Source organism: Leptodactylus fuscus, chromosome 6, assembly GCF_031893055.1.
Source record: "Leptodactylus fuscus isolate aLepFus1 chromosome 6, aLepFus1.hap2, whole genome shotgun sequence".
Taxonomy (NCBI): domain Eukaryota; kingdom Metazoa; phylum Chordata; class Amphibia; order Anura; family Leptodactylidae; genus Leptodactylus; species Leptodactylus fuscus.
Genome location: NC_134270.1, coordinates 105,792,074 through 105,819,337, shown reverse-complemented (window position 1 = coordinate 105,819,337; position 27,264 = coordinate 105,792,074). Strand labels below are relative to the sequence as shown.

The following is a 27,264-nucleotide window of genomic DNA, read 5'->3' as shown; positions in this document are numbered from 1 at the left end:
GACTACCTCTATGCTCAGTAATCATTTTCTATGGTTTCCTCAACAATTTTGTAACCTGGCCAGCACAAATATTCAAGAAAATCCATGACTGAGCAAACCAGCCAGACAAATGCCATCAAAATGGAATATTGAATCTTGTCATAGACATACCAGATCAATGTTGTTCACTGATAAAAAAAAATAAATAAATAAATCCATTGCTGTCTGTTGTTTTACATCAGACACAACAGTGTAGCATACTATGCTTTTGTTGGTGATTAAAAAAAAAAAAAAAACTGCAACGGATCCAGTTTTTTAAACTGAACCCTATGCAAGTGGATGCTCTTAGGTTGGCACCTATTTGCAGCTGATCCATTAAATGGACACACTAAGATAAGATAAGATAAGATAAGATAATCCTTTAATAGTCCCACAGTGGGGAAATTTCAGCATGTTACAGCAGCATAGTAATACAGAAGCGAATGCAAAAAACATTTGGGGAGATTTACTAAATAAATTACAATCTTCTTTGATCTGTTAACACTAGGTTTACACTACGGAGACTTGAATGACGGAGAGTTTGGCTGCTAAAAAAACGGTTACTTACGGACACCCGCGGACCCCATAGACTATAGACTTTTCTCTCTACTGATTTTTTTCTCTCTACTTTTCTCTCTACAGAATCTGCAGACTCTCCAACACAGACGTGAACCTAGCCTTACTGATTTCCATTGATGGCTGCCATCCTAAATGTATTACCCTGCCCTCTGGTGCCATGGAGGGAGAAAGGTGAAGAAGATTTATGAAAAGCAGGCTTTCATTTTCAGAAAGGAGAAAATGAACCATTTCATGTAAAAAAATAGAAGTTAGTCAGCAGGATATAGCCAAGGAGGAATTACACGGGGGAGGCTAAAAACAAAAAGGGAAGGATTATTATGGGGGGGGGGCACAACAAGAAATGGGAGTAAGGGGGAGCTTGTGTGCACGGACATGTTGTAAACAAATGATAATGACAGAATGTAAAATGCTGCTAAAATGTTCAGATGAGGTGCGGCTCATGGTGGTGAGGACGTTTTGAATAGGGACCATTGGACACTTAGAAAACCCCGGGACAGGTCCAGGCTGTCTGGTTTGCAATGTTTAAAGTGTAGGTCTGTCTTAAGTGTGTCTTTGTACTGGAAAAAATTAGAATGGGGAATTCCTCCTCTTACATTTGTAGGACTACTCGTACTTATTTACTTAAAAAAATACTCCAATACACTGCATGCTATATGTATGCAGGGTCTAAGGGACAGGGTATGGCACACTCAAGAGAATCCCTGTGTTTTGCCTCAATCCCTTAGAACCTCCACTAGACATAACACAGTATATCAATTTCCTGTAAGAGTATATTGATGCAAAAGAATACAAATGATTAACTTTTCATTGAAATATTGCTGAAAGTATTATCGTATAATTGAGGTGATTGATGAACATTGTGAAAAGAGAATCCTAACCTGCTTCATTTCATGCATTACTTTATTACATACTCACTGGTAGTCGCTGCAAATTCCTTTATATTTTAGTGTTTTTTCACTATTAAGTGGAAATTCAGCATACTCTTCACTGATCACCTACACAAAGCCACATTAAAGCTTTTCTAAGAATTTCCACCAGTATAATGTCCACATAATAGTCCTTACACAATGGTGTCATCGTGCTGAATAAATGGAATGTCAGCTGTTCAGGTCAGTTATGAATATTCCTCTACCTGCTGACTTTTCCATTTGTTGTCCATATTGGGCAGTATTATAATAATTATATTCTTGTACATAGGAATATGTATTCTAATAGCTATATTTTTATATAGAGGAAAGATTATTATACAAGATATATATTCGTATACATTGATGGCAGTGTTATACTAGTTTAGTACATTCTTGGACATAGGAACAGTAGTTATATTTCTGTAGTAGTTAAACTCTTGCACATACACTGTCTACCAATAAGTATTTGGACCCCTGAGGTAGAATAGAAAAACAATTTTTAGTCATATTCAATAGTTGGTAGAACCCAGAAAATGTTCTTCCTTATGGATGGTATCAGTGGCGTAACTACCGGGGTAGCAGAGGTAGCGGCTGCCACAGGGCCCAGGACATTAGGGGCCCGGCAACAGCCGCTACCACTGCGTTTTTTTTTTTTCTTAATAGGCCGTTACCATCCTATAATGATCGGAGGCCCGGGAAAGGTAAGGGAACATAAAAAACACTGTTGCTTACCTCTCCGTTCTACATACAGGCATCAGGCCTAGTTGTGACGTCCCTGACGTCACTTGACTGGGACCTGCGTCCCGGGTCATGTGACGTCCGTACGTCATTAAGGATGGCCAACACCACCGAGGACTGCAGTGGAGCCGGGGATAGGTAAGTGATAGTGTTTTTTATGTTTGTATCCCCCCCCCCCCAGTCTCCGATTATTATACTCTGGGTTCTGCAGGGGCCACAATGGGGCATAATAGTATGTGCAGGAGCCACTATGCGGCATAATACTGTGTACTGGGGCCACTATGGGGCATAATACTGTGTGCAGGGGCCACTATGGGGCATAATACTGTGTGCAGGGGCCAAATAAAACGCGCAGGATTGCGGTGGGGGATCGGTCGGTCGAGGTCTTCGGTGTCGGTCAGGAAGGGGGGGGGGCCATGTCAAAAATTCGCTACAGGGCCCCGCCATTCCTAGCTATGTCACTGGATGATATTGATCGACATAATACTCCCGGATGCTTGTTGAAATTCCTGGTGTATGTGAGCCATTGGTTGGGTGCGATTTCTCTGGCCAGCACTCATCGGCCTCTATCTCCCAGTTTTGGGGGGTCTGCCGTCTCAGGGCACATTCCGACAATCACTGTTCACCTTCCACTTCATAATCACATAGACATGTGACTAATGCCAATGCACTAATGTCAATGTTGTTTCCTATTTAACGGCGGAAGGTGTGACGTACATCATGACCGCAGGTATCTTCATTTGAATGGGTGTCCAAATACTTATTGGTAGACAGTTTAGCAGTATTATAGTGGTTGTACTGTATTTGTACATGGGGCAGCATTATAGAAGCTTCATTCTTGTACACAGCAGACTACATTATTGTGTTTCCCTTCTTCTACATAGAGGCAGTGTTAGATTCCTTATTGTATACTGCACTTACAGTTGACAACATTTTGAAAGTTCACCAAAAGTATATTTCTGGGTAAGAAGAACAATAATAAGGCTGGAATAATATCTGGGATATGTATCAGAAGTATTTAGAGTGCTTATAACATAGAACAACTTTACTGCCTTGTTTCTTTCTACTTTTTCTGTTTCCAGAGACTGTTGAGTGCAGGGAAAACACAACCACTTTTTGCACTATTTTTTGCCATCACATTGTAAGAATTTGGTGACCATATAGGGTGTGCTTTGTACGCTAGTTGGATTTGTTTAGTTATGTTATAAGCATGCCATTAGGTAATGTTTAGCTTTATGTCCTCTGCCAATTTTGTATTACGGTTTCTTTTAGATAATGTATATTTGTGTTTATTTTCAGGGCTGCGTAAGAAGGGGCTAAGCTAAAGGGGTTTACCTTTTCTTTTTTATACAACAAACTAGCAAATTTCTCAGATACATCAAATATGGTTAGAAACTCTTAAAATCCATATGGTCAAAGTACAGTTTGTGCCGCCAACTTGAGTTTTGTCTTGAAATAGCTTTTTCCAAGGAAAACTTGCATCTTATCAACCGCAGTGGGATTGAAAATTCCTCACACCATAGGCTTAAGCAAACAATTGGAGGACCCATTAAAGATGAAAGTGCCATCATGGTGTCCTATACCTTCAGGACTGTATATAATTTTACAGAAGTCTCCTGCCAATTTCTTCTTGAACCATTCACCTGTGGTAGGTTATAGTCACATCCGTTGCCGTTGCCTATAACGCCCCACATGATCATCTTACACATTAATGGAAGGATGTTTCCTCTAATGCATGTCACAACGCAGGTGAAGCTACTGTTACCGGTAGACCCGTCATTATTGACCTACAGCAGGCATAAAACCAGTGTCCCATCCTCCATAGTTCTTTACTAACATTGTCTTTCTTTAGGTTTCCTCCAGGTCATGGGTTGTTCTCCTTCAGACCGACCTCTGAATGATGGTTAATTTTTCCACCAGCTCCTGGAAACTTGGCCGATCCTGTGGTTTATCCATCCAGCAGAGCAGCATGAGGTTGTACATCTCCATAGGGCAAATTTGAGGCTGTGGCAGCCTGTAGCCTTGGGAGACTTTTGTGACTACTTCCCGGTTGTTCCATCCTTTAAGAAATTAAATGTACAGTTCAGAAAAGAAAGCGACCATTATGTTTTTATTATTATTATTATTATTATTATTATAATTATAACCACATTAAGAAAAGGTATAGATATAGCAGAGCTCAATGTGTTATTTACTTGGCTTAGCTGAGTCATGATGTCTGCCGCTGTTTATTCAATGTATACTATAGGGTCAGACATGTAACAAAATACAGAAGACACTGCCAATTCAACAAACTTTGTATAAATGAATAATAAAGGCGATTCTAAGAAACTTCGTAATATATCTTAGCAGAGAGAAATGCCTCATTCTGCTCTTATCAGACTGTTTCCCTTCTCCCCTCCTCTGCTAAAATGATTTGTACTGTGAAAATCACTTCTCTATCCATCTCAAGATGGAAGGCAGGTCAAATGACTCATCTCTATAGAAGTCTATGGAAAGGGGAAGACTGAGCAGGAAATGCAGGAAGTAAGTGAAGATAAAACGTTTCTGTTCAGCATCTATCACATCCAATGCACATTATTCATGTCAGTAGACCTCAGCAGTGGCGTAAGTACCGCTGCAGCAGCCATAGTGGTTGCCACAGGGCCTGTAACCTTATGGGGTCCAGTGGGCCCTTGCTGCTTTTTTTTTTTTTTTTTGATCGGCCGTTACCTGGAGTAATTCCAGCAAGTAACGGGCCCTACTTACTTACCGATCCCTGTTCCTGTCCCACTTTCCCTTCTGCCCTCTAGGGAGCCCTGTGCATCCCATATCACATTGCTAGGGCCCCCTGGAGGAAAAAAGGGAAAGTGGAAGCTGGCGTGAGCAGGAGCGGGGATCGGTAAATAAGACCGCAGGCTCACGGGAAGAGTATTTGTTGGGCAAACCCCAACAAATGTTGCTGGTATTATACTCTGGGGGTCTCTTTACACCCCACATTTTAATGATCAGAGACCCAGGGTAGGTGATCGAACATAAAAACCAGTGTTACTCACCTTTCCTATGATCCGGCGTGACTCTCCTCTGTCTTTGGACCTCTGTAGTGACGTCACAGATGTCATGTGATCAGGCTGGTATTGTGATGTCTGTGACGTCATTGAAGAGGGCTGAAAACAACAGGGAGTCTTGCTAAAGCGCAGGAAAGGTAAGTACCACTTCTTTTCATGTTTGTCATGTCCCCTAGGCTTCTGATCATTATACTCTGAGGTTAGTGATAACCCCTTAAGGACAAAGCCTAAAACCACTTTAACCCCTTAAGGACCAAGCCAATTTTCAATTTTGAATTTCTGTTTTTTTCTTCCTTATATTCTAATAGCTATAATTTTTTTTATGTTTTCAGTTCACAGAGTCACATGATGGTTTATTGTTTGTGGGAGTTTTGTACTTTGTAATGGCACCATTCAATATCTGTCATATTTCTGTGATTCCGAAGGCCAAAGGGTGTCCACTCTCTACTAGATGGGTATCTCTAATGAAGTGACCATTCATTGTATGTTTGGTGCTCTGTTAAAGGACTGTAAACCGATTTGAACAACTTCTTGTGAGTCAAAAGCCCCTTCCCAAACTGATCAATCCCCCTTTCTTTGTCACTGTGATCAGCTGAAAACACTAAAGGAGATCCACAAGCAAGTCCTTATTAACTATTGTGATCAGTGGAACCAATAAGCAGTAAGGGTCCCTTCACACGGCATAAACGCTCATCTCATTCCGAGCCGTACACGCGAGCGCTTCTAAACACGTCCCATTCATTTCAATGGGAGCGCTCGTAAAGCCGGCTTTACGCGCGCTCCCATTGAAGTGAATGGGAAGTGTTCAGAAGCGCTCGCTTGTATGGCTCGGAATGAGCCGAGCGCTTATGCCGTGTGAAGGGGCCCTAATGCAAGTTCCTTCCATTTCTGAGAATAGTGGTTGTCTTTACATTGCATATTTAGATCTCCTGATAGTAGAATAGATAAAAACGTACCCCAGAATAAGGATGTATAAAAAAACCCAAGCCCTGATACATTAGCATCACCTCTGCCTCTTACCTTTATAGGGTATATCTCCAAGTGTGTACACTTCATATAGCATAATCCCAAATGACCACACATCTGATTTGGTAGAATATTTGCCGTACAATAAAGCTTCTGGTGCTGTCCACTTTATTGGGATAGTCCGGTTGTTTTCTGGAGAGTAATAATCATCCTAGAATAATGACAGACAAATCTCTATTAAAGAGGTGGCAGATTTGTTACAGTATACAATTACTTACTAGCTGCCCTGTTGTAGCATGTAGTGGTAGGTATGAGAGTATTGGTTTGGATTTTCCACTTTGTTTAGTCTACATACTAGATACACGTCTACACAATAAAGGTTTGTTCAAGATTTTTGTTTTCTTTAACTGAACCTGAAATTACTACTTTATAACCCTCTTATTTTTTTGTCATGTCTCCAGAGTTCCAGAGTTCCTCTGGTGGAAGGGATGAATGGTGTCCATGTAAGGGTGCATTCACACTACGGATACGCTGACTGATTTTCTCTACGAGCGCTCCCATTGAAGTGAATGGGAAGCACTTGCGTGTACGGCTCGGAATGAGCCAAGTGTTTAAGCCGTGAGAAGGGGCCCATACACAAGCCGTACACGCAAGCACTTCCCATTCACTTCAATGGGAGCACTCGTAGAGAAAAAAGCAGCCCATTCATTTCAATGGGGGCGCTGGTATGCCGGCTCCCATTGAAATGAATGGGATCTGCTTTATACGCACTGATTCTGAACGTGTTTTAACGTTCAGAATCAGTCAGCGTATCCGTAGTGTGAATGCACCCTAAGGGCTCATTAATCCAGGGGATAGACTGAGTCCTTTTGTCAATGATCTGAATTTTATCATCAGCAAGAATTCCCAAATTTTTCACATTCATTCTTAAAGAGACCCTTTAGGATCAAGACAAGTGGAATTTACATTGGAGAAACAAAAAGACAAACAAACTGCAGACCAGGATGAATTTATACAGGCACTCAATAAAGGTTCAGCTGGATACCCCCATGGAAAAACACTTCTCTGGGCCAGACCACAGCTTGTTGGACTTAAGAGTCCTGAACCTAAACAGTCTCCTCAAGAATGACAGAGAGAATAATGCGAGAAATTAAGTGGATGATAAAATCAAGATAATTGACAAAAGGACTCAATCTAGCACCTGAATTTATGAGCCCTTATCTCACTGACATATCATCTCATGAACGAATTGCCATTGTAATAATAATAAAGGCTGAGAATATGGATAACCTTAAGAAGTCGAGCCAATCCAAAATCAGCAATCTTGCAGAAAAGGTTTTCTCCAACTAGAACGTTTCGTGTGGCCAGATCCCTGTGGACAACGTGTTTCTTTTCCAGATACTCCATACCATCTGCCACCTGACAAATTATGTGAACAAAGTCGGCATTTTTAAGACGGCTGCCTTCAGTACCTGCAGAGACATGAACTTGTGTCACCTTTATCATATTCACATCATAAAATCTACAGTGTCCTCAGTCACCCTCTTATGTCAAGGTCTAAAAAATTCTGTTCAGACGTTTTGTAGTTCTATCTGCTTCTAAGATAACTGGGTGACAACTAATGTGCCCACTATCACAATTAGATCTGTTTCTTTCCCTAAGCACCACATTCTGAGGACAAAATGTATATTAGAAAGTGGTAGACCTTCAGTATTCTATTTTTTCTATTAGTCCTTATGTAAAAAACATATGATGTTACTAGCACCTGAAAATCCAAATACTCTGTATATGAATATCTAAAACTGGAATTAGGGAGTGATTCAGGGTTTAGGGCCAATTAAAGTGGTAATGAAAAATTCAGACATATTGTTAGCGTCTATTTAGTAATTGCAGCACATTATAAGAAGGCAGACCTGTCAACATCATCTTGCTGAACCTTTCTACTCCAAGATCAAGGGATAATTACACTCCTTATGGAGTGTGCATCTTCACAGGCATATGGAGACTTACAAGCCTTTTTCGCTCCAAAGGGGGATTATGGGAAAAATATGCAAATCTGTTTTCCAAGATGTAAATAAGAAAACAGTGTCTCTGCTTGCTGCCCTCTAGGGGCAGCCCCCTTAAACATCATGCCCGACTTTTTCAACAAGCCTTAATGCTATGATGCGAGGTTTAGGCATAGAGAACTCAACCCAGCAGCGCACCAGGACAGGTTGTGTATTCTGTCCCCATTTTAGCCTCTGGGCAGTGTTTTGTTGTACAATTGTACAATGTGATGGGCTGATAAGTCTGTGGAGAACCTACAGAGTGGCTCCAGTGGGTTTTAATATCACTTTCAGCCCTTGGGAAGAGATTAAACGGTAGAAAAGCTAATGTAGTTTGCTGGTTATACCGATCCTTAAATGTCTTGTCTTACTTTTCAAGTACTCATTTAGGTTTCCTTTGACCATAAGCTCAGTGACAATGTATACTGGGTCTCCAATTGAGCACACAGCCAGCAACTGGATGAGGTTTCGGTGACATAGATGCTTCAGAGCATTTATCTCCTTCTCCAAGTCACTTCTGTTGAGGTCATCTGTAAGGGAACCAACATAGTGTAAGATGGACAATTCCTACACTTCCCCTAATTGATAAATATCTGTATTTTTGTGAGCACTTACCTTGCTTGAAGGTTTTTATAGCAACTTTTACTGTGCCATTCCATAAGCCCTCATAAACTTCTCCAAAAAATCCTTGTCCTAACCTTCTTTCCAATGTGAATTCTGAACGTGACCGCTCCCAGGTGTCAGTGAGGTCAATCTAGAGGAAAAGCACATATTGATGGAGTCAATGGGAAAGTGCTAAATGTGGCAACACACCAATCATATATTCATGCCTAGACCATCACCTCCTTTATAGTAACTGTGTTACCATGATATATCTGGTACCAGTCTACAAACACTCTAGGAGCAGGTTCCAACTAACCCACCGGAGCGTCAGAGAATTGTTTGGTAGGTTCAGTCTCTGACATGATAATGTGGAAACCAAATACAGGGCTAATGGAGACTTTTTCATAAATAACTAAAATGAGCTAAACTGAAATGAATTTCAGTTCATATTCACTAGCACAGAGTCACTAATACTAGGTCAATGATCTGCCTTCAGATATCAGTAGTAAGACCACCTAACCTCAAAATAACCACGACAGCGGTTATCAAAGTAGGTCAATAACCTATTATCAATGAATGAGAGTAACGTCAATTTGATCAATTTTTCTGAAACAAATTCAATAAGTACCTAATTTTTGAGAAAAGAAGAATTGATTTCTTTTTCTGTAAACCATTTGTTGACTCTTAACACCATGACCTCATATGACCTAGCTTAACATATTCACCATCATGTGCAGCCCTATTCTAAGGTGGGTCACTAGACATTTATCAGGGTGTAGTTATTAATTAATTACTTTACAGCCTTGTTATGTAGGCCTTCTTCCAGCAGGTGGGGCTAAAGACACACGTTTCTTTTTTTTGTAAAAAAAGAGAACATTTTCATACCTTTTACAAGCGGAGCACAGCACGGTCCGCTCCATAAGAAAAGAAGTTACATAGTTACATAGTAGATGAGGTTGGATAAAGACATCAGTCCATCAAGTCCAACCTATAACCCTACAATCCCTACAGATTACAGTCATTATAACTATGTAACTTAATATGTTCTCTGGGTGGTACTGTGCTCTATGATAGAAAGCAATTGTCCTCTGTAGCAGGTAGATAAAGTGACAAAGATACTATTGCGTGCAAGTTTTGATAAACTTGCAGGAATTGCCATATTTGTTTAAGGCGTATTTATGAATCAGGGAAATAATACAATACAGAACAATACAATAACATAACTGCAGTAATACAGTTCTTTTGACATGCCCCCACGTACACCGACGCCGAAGACCTCGACCGACCCCTCCTACACATTCCTGCGCACTCTATTTTGCCCCATAGTGGCCCCTCCACACAGTATTATCCCCCATAGTGGCCCCTGCACACAGTATTGTACCCCATAGTGGCCCCTGCACACAGTATTATCCCCCATAGCGGCCCCTCCACACAGTATTATCCCCCATAGTGGCCCCTGCACACAGTATTATCCCCCATAGTGGCCCCTGCACACAGTATTATCCCCCATAGTGGCCCCTGCACACAGTATTATGCCCCACTGTGGACACCCATAAACAATTATTATACTCTGGGGTCTTTTCAGACTCCAGAGTATAATAATTGGAGACCCAGGGGGAGAAAAACATAAAAAAACCTCTGTCACTCACCTATCTCCCGGCTCCTACACTGTCGGCCTCCGCTGTAGTCCATCTTCAATGACGTCAGACGTCACATGACCCGGGACGCAGGCCGGGGTCATGAGACATCAGACGACTAGACCTGAAGCCTTCCCGGATCGTGGAGAGGTAAGTAATAGTGTTTTTTATGTTTCTTACCTCTCCCGGGCCTCTGATCATTATACTCGGGGGTCTTTTCAGATATAATGATAGTGTTTGTTGGGCCCGCGGTGTCACTTACCGATCCCGGCCCTGCCAGGATTGGTAAGTAAATAGGGCCTGTTACTGGATGGAGAAACTCCAGCCAGTGAGGGCCTATTAAGAAAAAAGAAAAAATCGCAGCGGTAGCGGCTCTCGCCATGCCCCTAATGTCCTGGGCCCTGTGGCAGCTGCCTCTGCTGCTACTGTGGTAGTTACACCACTGAATATAACTACTATAAGGGTATGTTCACACAGAGTTTTTGCAGGTGGATTTCGAAGCGGAATTCGCCTGCAAAAACATCTCCCATTCATTTCAATGGGAGTCCTTCGCTTTTTTTCCCGCTAGCTGAAAGAAATTGCTAATGGGAAAAAAAAGAAGCGACATGCCCTATCTTAAGCTGCGCCATCTGCAGCTCCAGACACCCTCCTGCTTAGGCCCATTCATTCAGGCCTAATCAAGAAAAGGTTTCCGCTGTGTGAACATACCCAAATACTTCTCCCTAGGTAACGTTATATAACTACTATAATACTGTTCTCTATGTAAAATCATATAACCGCTATAATACTGTTCCCCGTGTACTTCTATAATACTGCCTTCTACATACAAGAACATAACATCTATAATAAAGCTTCCTATGTAAAATAATTAAAATACTAATTTCTATGTGCAAGAATATACCGTAACTACTGTAGTACTGATTTCAATATACAAGAATATAACTACTGTAATACTGCTACCTATGTACATGTATATTAAGATAATACTGCTAATACTCATAATATTGCTCTCTGTGTAAAATTATATAACTGCTATAATACTGTTCCCCATGTACAAGAATATAACTACTGTAATACTGCTCCTTATGTACAAGAATATTACCATAATACTGCTCCCTATGTAAAATTACTAAACTTCTAGTAAAGTACTATATTAAACTACTATAATAGAGATTATTATTTATAGGACACACTCTTCAATTTAATGCAAGTTGCTACCAATATATCTAAAATACTACTGCTTAATACTGATTTCTATGTACTGTACAATATGACTGCTGTGATATGGCCCTCTGAACACGTAGCTGTATTGTCATACCTTGCTGGACCTTTCTTAGCATATTATTAGACTGTTCATGCGTAAAATATGACTTGTTACCCGCCTTAGATAAACACATCATAGGTGATTATATACGACACGCCTCATTCCAATAATATACCTTTCTGGTCAGTATGTTATAGCTATAATACATTTCAGTCTCTTTTTTCTGTGTATAGTGTATATATCAGTGTTACCTCTAACACACATGGCTGTAGCAGAGGACTTTTCAGAAGTTTCCAGTTTGTTTTATGGAAGACAACAAGTTCCTGGATGGTGGCGAAACTCCTTCCATTTTGAAAGTAAAATTCTCCCTTAGAGTTCATGTTAATACGGAAATGAGTGACCTTATTCTCATTGCGAACTGAGGACAAATAAGAAAAGTGTCAAAAGGCTGCGGCTAAGAACCGATCTATCAATGACCTACAATAACTACAAAATTTCCCACTCATATTTGTGTACATATCGTTATTTTATGCATTGATATATTACATACCGTATTTTTCGGACTATAAGACGCACTAAGGTTTTAGAGGAGGAAAATAGGGAAAAAAAAATTTTAAGGAAAAAAAATTGGTGAAATATTTAATAACCTAATAATATAATATTTCACCAATGTAAATAGAACCGGGGGCTTTCGGACACAGGGATACCAAATGTGTATGTGTTTCACAGTAATGTTTTTGTTTTATATGTATTGTAGGGCTATGGGGGTGATTTGAACATATCTATCTAATCTATCCTATCTATCTAATCTATCCTATCTATCTATCTATCTATCTATCTATCTATCTATCTATCTATCTGTCTGTCTGTCTGTCTGTCTGTCTGTCTGTCTGTCTGTCTGTCTATCTGTCTATCTATCTATTCTATCTAATCTCATCCATGGATGGAAAGAGACACCCTGCAGTGAAGCTATGCAAGAAGAGAAAAAGGGGCGGGCCAGACGGGTGAAGGAGGTGTGGTTTTCTAAGCAAACTTGAAAACACACCTCTTTCACCTGTCTGGCTCGTCCCTCCTTCACTGCCTCTCAGATGTCGCTTCTGCAATGAAGCCACACAGGCAGGGAAGTAGGGGCGGGCCAGACAGGTGAAGGAGGCGTGGTTTTCTCGGCAAGCTTGAAACCATGCTTCCTTCACCTGTCTGGCCCGCCCCTACTTCCCTGCCTCTCAGATCTCGCTCCTGCAAACACGCGACACAGACAGGGAAGGAGGGGCAGAGCAGGCAGGCACCGTGCTGCTCTTCTTTTCATTCGCACAGACGGGACACAGACGCTGCGCACGCTGCATTCGGACTATAAGACGCACACACATTTTCCTCCCATATTGGGAGGAAAAAAAGTGCGTCTTATAGTCCGAAAAATACGGTATATGAAAACATGCAAATAAATATTTCCATATTCCACCCCAGTTCCAATTCTTCTGATAATCAGGAAAAGAAAGTATAAAAGTTAGTTCTTTGAATGAATCGGCCATATGACTTGATATTTGCTCCTCGAGAAATATTTAGGGCCCATTCACACGGAGTAAACGCGGCGCGCAATGCGCCGCGTTTACGGGACTTTTGCGCCGCGATTTTGACGGTGCATTGCGTGCCGCGTTTACTCCGTGTGAATGGGCCCTTACATACATTGCATAACCTTCTCATTTTCCAATATCCCCATGAAGAGACAATATCAAAAGGCCAATACTTAGTTGTGGAAATTCTCACATGGATTTCTGAGTGAGGCCGAGTTCAGACAGGGATTTTTGGGCCGGATTTTGATGTGGAATGCAGAAAATGGCAGATACCACAGAGCAGTAGAACAAAGGCGCCCCAAACGTTCTTCACCAGAGCCCAGTGGAATTCTGGTGAGATTTAGGGTGCCTTCACACGATGTAAGGTGAAGCGTGATCTGGCACGTATACGGCGTGTGAGAGTTTGCGCGCCGTAAAATCTCCCATTGATTTCAATGGGAGTTAGGATCGTATAGGCCGCATTATTTTGCGGCCGCAAAATAACGCGGCGTATACGATCCTAACTTCAATTGACATCAATGGGAGCTTTTACGGCGCACAAACTCTCACACACCGTATACGTGCCAGATCACGCTTCACGTTACATCGTGTGAAGGCACCCTTTAAACTGAATTTGGACTCAGGTAATCGTCCTAGTAGCTAAGTGCAAGAAACAGATGCTCTACAATCACAATGCTACTCACTAAGCAGATCAAAACAGCAGATTGGAATCAGGAGTAAATGTATTCGGGCTGGGGTTAATCCAAGAGGTCAAACGCCAAAATCAGAAGACAAGAGCATATCGGCAAACAAACCAAGATCAGTATAACAACAACAAACTAACACGGGACAATAAAAACAGACCTTAAATATCACACCTCAAGTGCTGGTAGGTTCAGCATGGCAGAGCTCTGACAGCTACAGAAAACTTCATGTGACATGGTAACTTTCAAGAGGACCTTCCACCACCTCCACCAATTCAAGTTCTTACATCAGTAGGCTCAACCCTACTAACTCTAGCTCTGTTTGAATTTTTTCTCTTGCCTCCAATTTTACCAAGCATCAAGCGCAGTTAGTTTTGGTGCCTGATGTGGTATTTAAGCTCTGTATTGTCAGAAGGGCAGTGTCAGGTATAGGCAGAGCTCCAAACAGAGGAATCCAGTCTCAGAGCTCAAAATCCCCCCCCCACCCACACCTGCTCAGGTAGCATATCGGGCACCAAAACTGACAGCGTTGATTTTTTTGGGAATGGTAAGGGCTAGACAAAAAAATCCCACTGTGTCATTTCTGTAAGTAAAATCTTTTCTTAAGAATTTTCTTTGGGCAAGAGTTTAATTTTTTCCATTAAATACAAACTGCCATTCTGGTGTAGCTTCCTGTTCTTTTATCCTACAACTACCATGATGCATTGCTCTTTACTCAGATCCCCTTCTCACTCCCATTTCCCAGATCCCACTTCCCAGATCCCATTTCCCTAGCTTCCCACTACTAGCTCTTCCTAATTAACTAACTCAGCCCACCCCATCATACTTACCTGTATTCCTATCCTGGAGATCACTTTCTTTCATGCCTTCTGCCAGTGCCTGGACAATAGAGCTGGCGTAGGAGGCTGGCTTCTTCTTCTCTTCACGTCTGCAGGCACCTGCCTAATAGAGCAAGTAGGAGGCCGGCAGACATCAAGGGTGAGGAGGAGCCCCTGAAGGAAGTGATGTTTTGTGCCCAAAAGATACGAATAGGAAGACAGGTAAATATGATGGGGTGGGGGTGGTGGTATTGGTGATGTTCCATTTCTGGAAAATGTAAAGTCATCAGAAAATGTGCCTGGGGTGGTCACATGACTGCCCCAGTGATCTGGGTAAGGGCCCCTTCACACGGCGTAAGGGCTCGGCTCATTCCGAGCCATACACGCGAGCACTTCTAAACACTTCCCATTCACTTCAATGGGAGCGCTCGTAAAGCCGGCTTTACGAGCGCTCCCATTGAAGTGAATGGGAAGTGTTTACAAGCGCTCGCGTGTATGGCTCGGAATGAGCTGAGCGCTTACGTCGTGTGAAGGGGCCCTAAATATACATTTTTGATACAGTAAGTATGTTAGAAGTTACGTGGGGGAAGGGTGTTTTGCTTAGTATAGCAAGATCATTTTATCCTGGACAACCCCTTTAAGTACTCTAGTGTTCTGTCCATGTGGGAGCTCACTACATCATAATTCACTAAGATATAGTCAGTTCACTTCATATACCTAAGTTTAGTCTAGGAAGTAGAGCCCCCCATGGTCCATTTTTCCCAGTTTCAACTGAACTGTGTGAATCCACTTTTACTGTGTGATGTCCACTCATACATTTATTAATCATACATTTACCTGATAATGAAAAGAGTCCAGGATTGGTATCACTGGGGCGGACCAGGTAGGAGCCATGGGCATTAGGTGGGGACATCAGCAATCTTTCTGCTTCTAGTCGATTGGAAACTTCTACATACCATCTGTGGGAAAAGAGAAGTTGACATAGAATAGGGAGTAGGAAATTAATTTTGCATATTGTCTTTGATTTACAACATGTACAACAAATTAAAGGGAGGTTGCCAGTTCTGGGATTTATCTGCTACTACTGGGTTGTAGTATGCAGCTGGAAAGGTTACACTGCAATATCTATACACAGAGAGAAATACTGTAGAAGATCAGACATTTATCATTTCATGAGTTGCAGATAGACTAAGGACGGAGGAATAACAGCTTTTTAGAACACAGTGTGTGACCTATTCCATAAAATATAATAAGTGTTAGAACAGGTGCAGCTAGTGGCGGTGTTGGGTTATATTACCTTGTACTGCAATGATTCAGTAAGTGTTATCTTCAATAGTTTATAATAAATAGGAACAAATCACAGAAAAGATTGACTATATTACTTATTAGAGTGCATTGTTTGATAATCTGATTAAAGGGTGGAATCTATTATTATTAGAGTTTGCATAATACAATACAATTGTAACCCCTGCTAGGGGTAAAGTAACAGCAATAGACAACACTGTATGTGCACCCTGGATTACCCATCCCAGACCCACCTGCTTCTCTGTGCCCCTGCCACCTAGGGGAGGAGCTGCAGAGGATTGGGGGAGAAGGGGATTGTGGGTCAAGGGAAAACAGGAAAGGGATGAGGGGACCGCATGGTTGGGAGAGGAGAGAGTCCAGCACCTGCAGACACAGGGTAGAGCACTAAGGACAGTCCTGCCAGCACAGCAGCTAAGATCAGCAGAGGAGGTCACCCTGCAGCTAGACAGCTCTACAACTTGGCTCTGGAAAGACCCCCTTGTCTCATCACACAGGCGGACCCTGCCCCACTCCACCAGGACTTGATTGCTGCAGAGCCAAGCAGAATTCTGGAAGTGGATGCACCTATGTGTCTGGGAGTTGTGAGTAGCCACTGCTGAACTGTGTTATAGACTTGTTGTGGGAACTATTTATGAGGACAGTAATCCTAAGTGCACCAACGGCGCCAACGCCCGCGGCAACAGGGCCCCAACTGATGGACTGAGTTATTTATGTTGCTGCAGCTTTATTAGGGGAGATTTGGTACATGCAGCTAGCTATGTGGAGTGTGTGCCAACGTATCTATGTGAGAGAATTATGTACTATGTGTGGGTCACTGTACATTAACCCTGTGTTCCCCAGAGTTTAGAGTATTAGGGGATCCATTTATACTATTATATCTGCCAGGCCTGGCATGCATTTATAGCTCATGGTTACAAAGGAGCAACTGCTGGATTGTTTATGTGTTATGTTATATGCAATCTTACCTTTCTACTTTTGCAATTTGCTCTCCTGAGCACATTCCTATTTAATTCTATCCCAATAAATATTCCCCAGTTGTTTTACCCCTACTTCTGTGAGTGTGTACTGAGCTTAGGCAGGGGTTTCCCGAGTCAACCCCTGGCAGAAGAGGACAACCCTCCTGCCTTCCTACAGAGCTCCGAGAAAGATTCGGGTGGAGGCACTGCGCCATAGCGAATTTAAAGATACACACACCCTTCCTATAGAGTGAGGTCTGAAGGGGTGTTACACAATGATTTATAATTTTCCAATATACTGTACTTTCTGTATCAGTTCCTCACAGTTTTCTAGATTTCTGCTTGCTGTCATTTCCTCTGGTTACCTCTAGTGGATGAAATTCTGATCATGGTCATGCACACCTCCGAGCCGTCCCAGATTCAGTAGGACAGTCCTGGATTCCCGGTCGTGTCCCGCTGTCCAGTTTGGTGGGAGGTATGTTCCAGTATCAACTCATCTGGAGGATGCAGATGAGCTAAATACAATGATGAAGCAGACAGCTCCTGCTTCACCACTCTGCGTGAAGCTCATCCATGTGTGTTCCGGCCCCAGGAGCTGTAGGCATGATGTGATGATATCACTCACAATGCGTCTGCAGCTCCCTGAACACTCCGGGAGAACAAAATACTGCAGAGCAGCAGGGGAGTGAGGAGAAGTGAGTATCAGTGTTATTATATTTCAAACTAGTGGCAGATGAAGGGGGGACATTAAACTGTTGGCAGATGGAGGGGGACATTAAACTGGGGACAGTTGAAGTAGGACATTAAACTGGGGATATTAAACTAAGGGAGATGAAGAAGAACATTGTACTGGGTGGGGCAGATGGAAGGTGACATTAAACTAGTGGCAGATGAAGGGAGGACATTAAACTGTTGGCAGATGGAGGGGGGCATTAAACTGGGGGCATATTGAGAGGCATATTAAACTGGGGGAAGATGGAGGGGGATATGTCAGCCTCTAGTTGCCCCCAGTTTAATATCACCCTCCAGCTACCCCCACGGTTTAATGTCTCCGTCTTGCAGCCTCTGGTTTATTGTCCTCCTTCAGCTGACCTCATTTAATTTCCCCTCTAGTTAACCCAAGTTTAAACTGGGGCACCAGGAGAAGGACTTCATACTGTGGGGCAATTGGAGGGAAACTTTATAATGTGGGGCATATAATGTTAGGGTTATGAGCATTATACTGTGTGGGGGCACAAAGAAAAATGGTTGAGAATGGGTGGAGTCGACATAGAATTGGCTGGAGCTAAATTTGCCACATCGTATATGGCGCGCCGCACATTCTGTCCCTCTTTTTATCCTTTGAATGTTGGGAGGTATGGTCATGTGATGTACACACAGTTCATTATAGTCACAGCTCAGTAATAAGATATCTGCCTGGTAACAAGCTGTGCACCTGTGTCCTCATCACATGACCATGGACTGTAGATTTATCACATGACTATGGTAAGAATTACGTCCACTAGAAATAACAGAATGAATTACAAAGCAGAGATCTAAAAAAACGTGAGGAATTGATACAGAAAGTATATTGGAAAATTATATATCATTTTATTATGCAAAGAATAACATTTGCCTCTCAATATTGGTCTGAAAGTGGCCAACCCCTTTAAACTGAAGTTAGGATTTCAAAACCTCCTCTGTTCCAGTATACACATGCCAAATTTCCTTGTGTGGATCTTTATATGCACGATCAAACTCATCTGCATCACTGCTCAATTCTTAACTATCCCAGTGAAAACGAGCAAATAGTAGACATCGCAGAGAATATGTGAAAGCACAGATTTTCAAGCATCTATTGCCAATCTGTGACATTTGGATGGGACATGAAAGCTAGACTGATAACAAAGTGACACTTTTCATTCATCTAAATGGCGATCGGGTGCGTTCTTTTGCACTCCGTGCCCTTCCTTCACTGTCCGCTTGTAAAGATGTCCGACTTTTCAAGCGGACAGAAAAACCCGACATGTAGGTTTTTTCTGTCCGCTTGAAAAGTCAGACATCTTTACGAGCGGACAGTAAAGGACAGGCACGGAGTGCAAAAGAACGCACCCGATCGCCATTTAAATGAATGAAAAGTGTCACGGACACAGCTAGTGTCCGCTCCTAATGTCCATGCGAGAGTTTGAGCGGACACTACCTGTCAGACACTGACGGTAGTGTGAACGCCCCCTTAGATACCAGAAATGCTCATAGTGACGAGAAGGCCTTAAAAGTAGGAGCCAAATGTCCTTATTACTATTATCATTATTATTATTATTAGTGTTCTGACTCTGGCTGATCCATAAATAAACGTTGTTAGGGTCCTCAGCCTTCTCAACCATTATTATTATTATTATTAATTATTATTAATTATTATTATTATTATCCTAGTAGTATTATTGCCATTATGATTATTTGCAGTATTTCCAGTCTTACTTTTATTATCATTATCTTTACTATTGGCATTACTACTATCAGGAGAAATACTACCATTATTACATTTAGAATTATTAATTCAGTTATTTTTAGAGCATGTAGAAATCACATTATATATAGTATCATTATATAAATCTCATGGTGATGAATATGATTCTAATAATAATGATAATCACAGTAAAATAAACCTTCCCTAAGCACCTTATGAAGGAAAGAAATGTCTTGTGATGATCATTGTTTAAGGTTATATTCACAATGGAAATCCCTATGACACTCGTGCTGATTATTATGAAGATTTCACCATTTGTAATGACTGGTTGTGATTTCCATAGAAAAATTCACAGTGCCTGCTATAAACACTATTCAATTATTTTGCACATTAGTTTGCTGCGGATTTTCCGTGCGTAATTCTGCCATTATTTCTCCATACTCTTGTCTATTCCCACATGCAGCTAAATCCCTAAGGCAAAAGGCGATAAAATATTAGCTCTTACAAACAGACAAAACAAAGAAGAAGAGGTACAATTGTCTCCCATATGGTGGAGAAGTCTAAACTGAGCCTCATCTTACTTGCCAATTTTTTCTCTGTGTCAATAACTGTAATATTAATAAACCTTAATGATCCAGATGACCAGGGCTCCAGACACGAGACTGCTATAGTTGGCTGCTGGTAAAACATGTCTATCTAGAAAGCTCATGTGGCTACTTACGGCTCATTGCTCAGGCAGGGATTGCTATCAAAGACGTAGTTGTTAGGTTGAACAGCAAAGTCGATCGTTCCGTTATTGGTGTTGGTGTTTTGGAGAGGACTAGGTGTGAAATGTAGAGAGGATGTATAATTTGCTGGTACCAATCCCATCTCCATGGATCCTGTTAGTTTCTTGGCCAAGATGTAATCCCCCTCATCCTTGATCAAGCAGAGTTCCTCTCCGGCTTGTACACTCAGTTCTTGCTGGTCTCTGGCCTCAAAGTCATACAGCACAGTGACAATATCCACACTTGGCATCAAGCTGGGCCTGGCACTTGCTATGGTGGGTACAGATTCCCTCACCATCTCTGAAGGAGGCCAGATTTTGTCCCATAGACACACCATAAATTGCATATAGTTCCTAAAAAACTTCTCCATGCTCGGGTCCGATATACGCCAGTGTACGGGGTGTCACACTCCTGCCAGCATGCTAGGTCTCCGCTGACTCCTGAACTGTGCAGTTATTTTTTATCTGCTTCACTTCCTGATCACCTGCACCTTATAAGCAAAAGTAAAACTCCCGTCTTCAACCAGGAAGGTCATGGTTAAGGAATGTGAACCAACCAGTATTTCTGCAAAAAAAAAAAAAAGGCTAGTGTCACGGCGGAGAAAGTGTCGTAGTAAAAATATAACAGTTTATCATCTTAGGGTGAATTCACACTGAGTAAACGCTAGCTTATTCTGAACGTAAAACACGTTCAGAATAAGCGGCGTCTAAAGCAGCTCCATTCATTTCTATGGGAGCGGGGATACGAGCGCTCCCCATAGAAATGAATGGGCTGCTTCTTTCACTCCGTGCAGTCCCATTGAAGTGAATGGGGAGTGCCGGCGTGTACGCTCCGGCATGAGCAGAGCTTGCCGTATACGCCGGCACTCCCCATTCACTTCAATGGGACTGCACGGAGTGAAAGAAGCAGCCCATTCATTTCTATGGGGAGCGCTCATATCCCCGCTCCCATAGAAATGAATGGAGCTGCTTTAGACGCCGCTTATTCTGAACGTGTTTTACGTTCAGAATAAGCTAGCGTTTACTCAGTGTGAATGCACCCTTAGGCTTTATTTACACAGTGCAGATTTTACGAGCGCTCCCATTGAAGTGAATGGGAAGTGTTTAGAAGCGCTTGTGTGTACGGCTCGGAATGAGTCGAGCTCTTACGCCATGTGAAGGGGCCAAGTATTTTATATCAGTATTTGTAAGACAAAACCAGAAATGGATCCTAAAATGGGAAATACATTGGAAAAGTTTACACCACTTATTAACTCACACCACAAATACTGAGCCAAATGACTAAGCAAATCTGCAATTTGTTCTTGCTTCAATAAATTGCAGCACATGCCATTTTTACTATTGTTTTGATTCAATGGTATGCTTCTAACTTTTGCAAAAACCTGGCAGGCTTTAAAGGGAGGAATTAGGCTTCGCCTAAATATTTACTACAGTTTATGCCAGATTTGCTTTTTACGACTCCCGTATAGGGAAAAAAAAACCCAGAACCAACTTTATTAGGAGACATTTGTATTTGGCACATTAAATTAAGAAATAAAGAAAGAAATAGAAAGTGTTAAATTCCCCCTATCATTTAATAAGTTGCACCAAATGACAAGCTTCACTCTTCTACATCAGTAACTATTCTGCACTAGCATTTGCCTGAGAGTTCGTCCGCGTGTTCTTGTTTGCGACAACCTGCATATACGGATGCAATTGCTGCTGCCGATATTTGGCCAGCGCCCGTGTCAAGGCTCTGGTACATCTCTATATAGGCTCAGTATATGCAGGTGTGCCCCGGCCCCCTTCAGACCCCCTTCCACGCAGCCTTCCCAACTCTGATCCTGCGGTGCACCCTTCCCATGTGCCCCGGTCCCCCTCCTCAATCTCCCCCTCCCACGTGTTCCCCACTGCCACGTGCCCCTGGGCCCCCCCCCCCAAGGCTGCATGTCCGCGACTCTCCGGAGCTTCCCACCATTTTTGTCCTGCGTGCAGACTCTCCATAGTGCTGCCCACACAATGCCGCGAACCTATCAGACAACGGCTCAAGGGCTTGGGATGACGTTATCTTGGGTCCTTGAGATTTCGTTGTTAGCGGTCATGAGGTCCGGGCATTTACCAGCATAAAACATAGCCTACGTTTTATTCCAGGTTTGAATCTATGTATGTGCCAAATGTCAGCAAAATCCGTGCAGCTGTTTTTGCGTGATTGAGGAACAAACATACAAACTTTCCCATTTACAATATTAGTAGGATTCATAGATCTGGTTTAAGGGAAGAACATTGTCTTGAACATTGCTGAGCATGTAAATATATAGCAGAGAAGAAATGCACTTTTTATTCTCATTACCATGGGACACATAATAAAAACTTGCGCTTGGAATTCAACTATTTATGTCACTGTGTATTCAGATTTCTTTTTATGGCAGCAAGTTATAGCCCTGGCCTCAGTCACTCAGACTCCATAGAAATGCAAAGATTCTGCTCACCTCTGCTATCTGCCTCAATGGTCAAGTAGGGTTGAGAAATTCGCCTGAGCAATTCAGAGTGGTGAATAGTGGGTGATAAGTCAATGAAATCTGCGTGAAATACATATTCTTTCTCACTATGCCATATGTATCTATAGCGGGCAGTGTTACTACATTCTTCTACATAGGGAGTAGTATTATAGGAGACTGTATTATAGTAGGTGTATATACAGGGTGGGCTGCAAGTATGGATACACCCAGATAAAATGGAAGTGGTTGCTGATATCACCTTACCGTTTGTGATAAATTAGTACATGTGTGTGGGGAAATATTTAAGGCCGGGTGATGCCCATCGCGGCCATCTGCAAAGCCGCCATTTTGGATTCAACTTTATTTTTTCAATGGGAAGGGGATCATGTGACACATCAAACATATGGAGAATTGCACAAGAAAATCAATTCATTACCGAGTTACTTTGTGCTGAACAACGTATGTAATCCTCTGAAGTGTGATAGTGTGTCCTGAGCTGTGTATCTAATCCCCTCATGTGTGGTGTGTGCTGAGCTGTGTATGTAATCCTCTGATGTGTGATACTGTGTGCTGAGCTGTGTATCTAATCCCCTGATGTGTGATACTGTGTACTGAGCTGTGTATCTAATCTTCTGATGTGTGTATCTCAGTTTGGCTATCAGACAGACATATGGACAGACAGAAGCCCACATAGATAGATAGATAGATAGATAGATAGATAGATAGATAGATAGATAGACAATCCGATCTGCCAGCGATTTGAATGGAAAAAAAAAATGTCCTTTTATTGGAAAAAGCAGTACACTACGTATAGGTCCTCAGCAGAACCTTTCTCAAGTGCAGTGAGAAAGGTTCCTGTGAGGACCGATACGTGGTGTACTGCTTTTTCCAATAAAAGGACATTTTTCCATCCATATAAGTTGCTGGCAGACAGGATTGTTTTTTGTATTGCAAACCCTTTTACCTTTTATCTTTAAAATATATATATTGCTCCAAAAACTAAAAGAATACTTAAACAACACAACTCTAAGTCAATGACACTTCTGTGAAGTCAACTTCAGTTATGAAGCAACACTGATTGTTGTGCAGTTGGAACAGACAACAGGTAGAAATGATAGGCAATAAGCAAGACCATCCCTAAAAAGGAGTAGTTCTGCAGGTGGTGACCACAGACCATTTCTCTGTTTTCATCCTTTTTGGCTGTTGTGTTGGTCTCTTTTGTATTTTGTCATTGCTCTCATAGAGGTAGCAATGACAAAAGGTAGGGTCTACAACCCATAGAAGTTTCTCAGGTAGTGCAATTCATCCAGGGTGGCACATCAATGCGATCTGTGGCAAGAAGACTAGCTGTGTCTGTCAGCACAGTGTCCAGAGCATGGAGCAGATATCAGGAGACAGGCCAGTACACCAAGAGAGGAGAGAACAGTAGGAAGGCAACAATCCAGCAGCAGGACCACTACCTCCTTTGTGCAAGAAGGAACAGGAGGAGCAGTGCCAAGGCCCTGCAAAATGATCTCCATCAGGCAACTAACATTCATGTGTCTGCTCAATCTGTCAGAAAAAATCTCCATGAGGGTGGTACAAGGGCTCAACATCAACAAACGGGCCCAACGTCCAAACATCGTTCAGATTTGACACTGGTGCCCTGTGCTATTCATGGATGAGAGAAGGCTCATAATGAGCACGTGACAGAGTCTGGAGACACCGTAGAATATGTTCTGCTGCCTACAACATCCTTCAGCATGACCATGTTCGACAGTGGGTCAATAATGGGTGGGGAGGCATTTCTTTGGAGAGCCACACAGTCCTCCATGTGCTAGTCAGTGGTACATTGACTACCATTAGGTACACGTATGAGTTCCTCAGACCCCTTGTGAGACCATATGCTGGTGCACTGGGCCTTCTGATGCAGGACAATGCTAGGCCTCATGTGGCTGTAGTGTGTCAGCAGTTCCTCCATGATGAAGGCATTGATGCTGTGGACTGGCCTGCCCACTACCCATTCCTGAATCCAATAGAGCACATCTGGGACATCATGTCTTGTTCCATCCACCACATTACACCACAGACTGTTCAGAAGTTGACTGACGCTTTAATCCAGGTTTGGGAGGAGATCCCTCAGGAGACCATCCAATGCTTCATCAGAAGTATGCCCAAGCGTTGTAGGGAGGTCATCCAAGCACATGGAGGCCACACACACTACTGAGCCTCAATACCTATTTTGAAGCATTTCCACTGAAGTTGGATCTGCCTGAAATTTGATTTTCCACTTTGATTTTGAGTATCATTCCAAATCCAGACATCCATGGGATATTAATTTAGATCTACATTGATCACTTTTATGTTTTATTGTTCTCAATACATTACAATGCAATGAATAAAGATCTGTAACTGTAAGATTTTATTCATTGATATCTAGGATGTGGTATTTTAGTGTATTTTTACTGCTTTCAGTTAAGAAGTTAATGAACACAGAAACACGCAGAAATCACAGTTTTATTGCCTTCTATAGCACCTCCGTAGGAAATATACATTTTTATACAATTGGATCCAATATGATGAGTATTGTTACATTATAATATCAAGGAATATCTAAATTACACAAAAAGCTTTTTCAAAATAAAAACATATCTACTTGATTTCTGAAGGTTGAATGTATGGTTGTCTATAGCCATGTGCCCCTTTTATTATTATTGCAATGGGTTGCTCCATTTCCAGTGGTAGAAGGTCTTGACTTCATTTTAAGGTCCCCAGGCTGTATTCACCAGGTGACTGCCGCACACAAAAACAGTCCGCAAGAATCAACTCTTCACAAAGAGTGCGTCACAGCAGTCATATGCCGCTTGTGAAGAGGTCACCGCTGAGGCCTGTGATTGGCTACAGAAGTCACCCAGCACAAATGGGATGTCACTGGGGACCTGTATACCGAAGAACAGAGCTGTTGCCGCTGCAAATGGAGGCCCGGGAAAAGTGAGTAAACTTTATGTCTATGTTTATAGCACCTATTACATGGCAACCCTATTAAATAATTAAAAAAGGGAACAATCCTTAAAGCTTTTTTTTATCAGCACAAAACAGAAATTTACCAAATTATATTACCAGGATTCTGGTTTAATTTACACAAAAAAAACCCATTGTACACGCTGTACACCACACTAAGATTTAGACACTATTTTCACCTTGTCCATACAGGGTAAAAGAGGTTGTCCAGGAATTTCAGAAACCTCAGAAGTGGCCGTGGAAGGTTAAACATGAAAAAATAAATCTTACTCACGTGTTCCCACCACTGGAAGTCCTGCACCGCACATGACTGCTGAGGCACTCACAGGTCCTTTCCTGTAGTCGCTATTTATTAGCCTTGGCAGTCACGCGCGGTGCAGGACTTCCAGCGGCGGCAGACACCGATATGTCGGGGACAGGTGAGTATGACTTATGACTTTTTTTTTTTTTTATGCTTCTCCTTCCACAGACACTTCCGGGATTTCTGAAATTCCTGGACAATCCTTTTAAGATGTACTAATGTAAGTCAAAATAAATGCATTTTGTGCCAAGTCTTAGACAAGATTAGTAAAAGTGCTCCAACGTGTAGTAAATGTGTTGGTAAGGAGTTTGCAGTCTCATTTACAGAACATACAACTTCTTGACCACTTGTGTCTATGTAGCTGTCTGTCTCCCAAACATATGGTTAAAGGGGATTATTCTAGAATAATGAGGACTTCAATTTATGACTTCACATTTAGATGAGTAGGGATATGACTCTCCACATCCTTGCTAGTTAGATTTCTTAAGAAGCGTCTCTTATTTATTAGATGACCCTGTACTTTTCATAGTATCTGAATTCGGTTTTGTTGGTCAGTGCATTTATGTTCAATCCAAGGGAACAGAACTCATCTGGAATATAATGTACTGCCGCTGCAAAAAGTACAGGGTTGTGCTGGTATAAAGAGACCTTTCATAAATAGTTTTTTATGGCCTAGGAGTCCTAAAACACCTCTAGGTTTAGGCCCCATGTTGTGGAGAAGCAGCATTATTTGCTTCAGATTTTGCTCTGTTTTTTTTTTGAGCCAAAGTTAGAAATGGCTTGAAAAGGAATAAAAAACAAAGGAAATACTTAGACGTTTCCCTTCTGTTAAACCCACTCCTGACTGTAGCTCAAAAAAGTGCAGCCAACTCTGCAATAAAAACACTGCATTTGGGGCAACACAGTGGCTCAATGGTTAGCACTGCAGCCTTGCAGCACTGGAGTCCTGGGTTCGAATTCCTCCAGGAACAACATCTGCAAGGAGTTTGTATGTTCTCCCTGTGTTTGCGTGGATTTCCTCCCATTCTACAAAGACATAATGATAGGAAGAAAAAAAAATTTACATTGTGATCCCTATATGGGACTCTCAATCTACAAAAAAAATAAATAAAAAAAAAAATACTACATTTGCGCAA

General features: G+C 41.9%; 1 protein-coding gene across 1 annotated transcript; it reads right to left on the bottom strand.

Annotated features, from left to right (window-relative positions):
- Positions 1 to 3,926: 3,926 nt before the first annotated feature.
- Positions 3,927 to 20,836, bottom strand: SRMS (src-related kinase lacking C-terminal regulatory tyrosine and N-terminal myristylation sites). The gene is made up of 8 exons (XM_075276975.1): positions 20,306 to 20,836; positions 15,715 to 15,836; positions 12,057 to 12,223; positions 8,917 to 9,055; positions 8,673 to 8,831; positions 7,547 to 7,728; positions 6,311 to 6,467; positions 3,927 to 4,303 (listed from the first exon to the last, which is right to left on the bottom strand). Exons 1-8 carry the CDS (start codon positions 20,719 to 20,721, stop codon positions 4,125 to 4,127), a joined length of 1,521 nt encoding a protein of 506 aa, XP_075133076.1. The 5' UTR covers positions 20,722 to 20,836; the 3' UTR covers positions 3,927 to 4,124.
- Between the last annotated feature and the right edge of the window lie 6,428 nt (positions 20,837 to 27,264).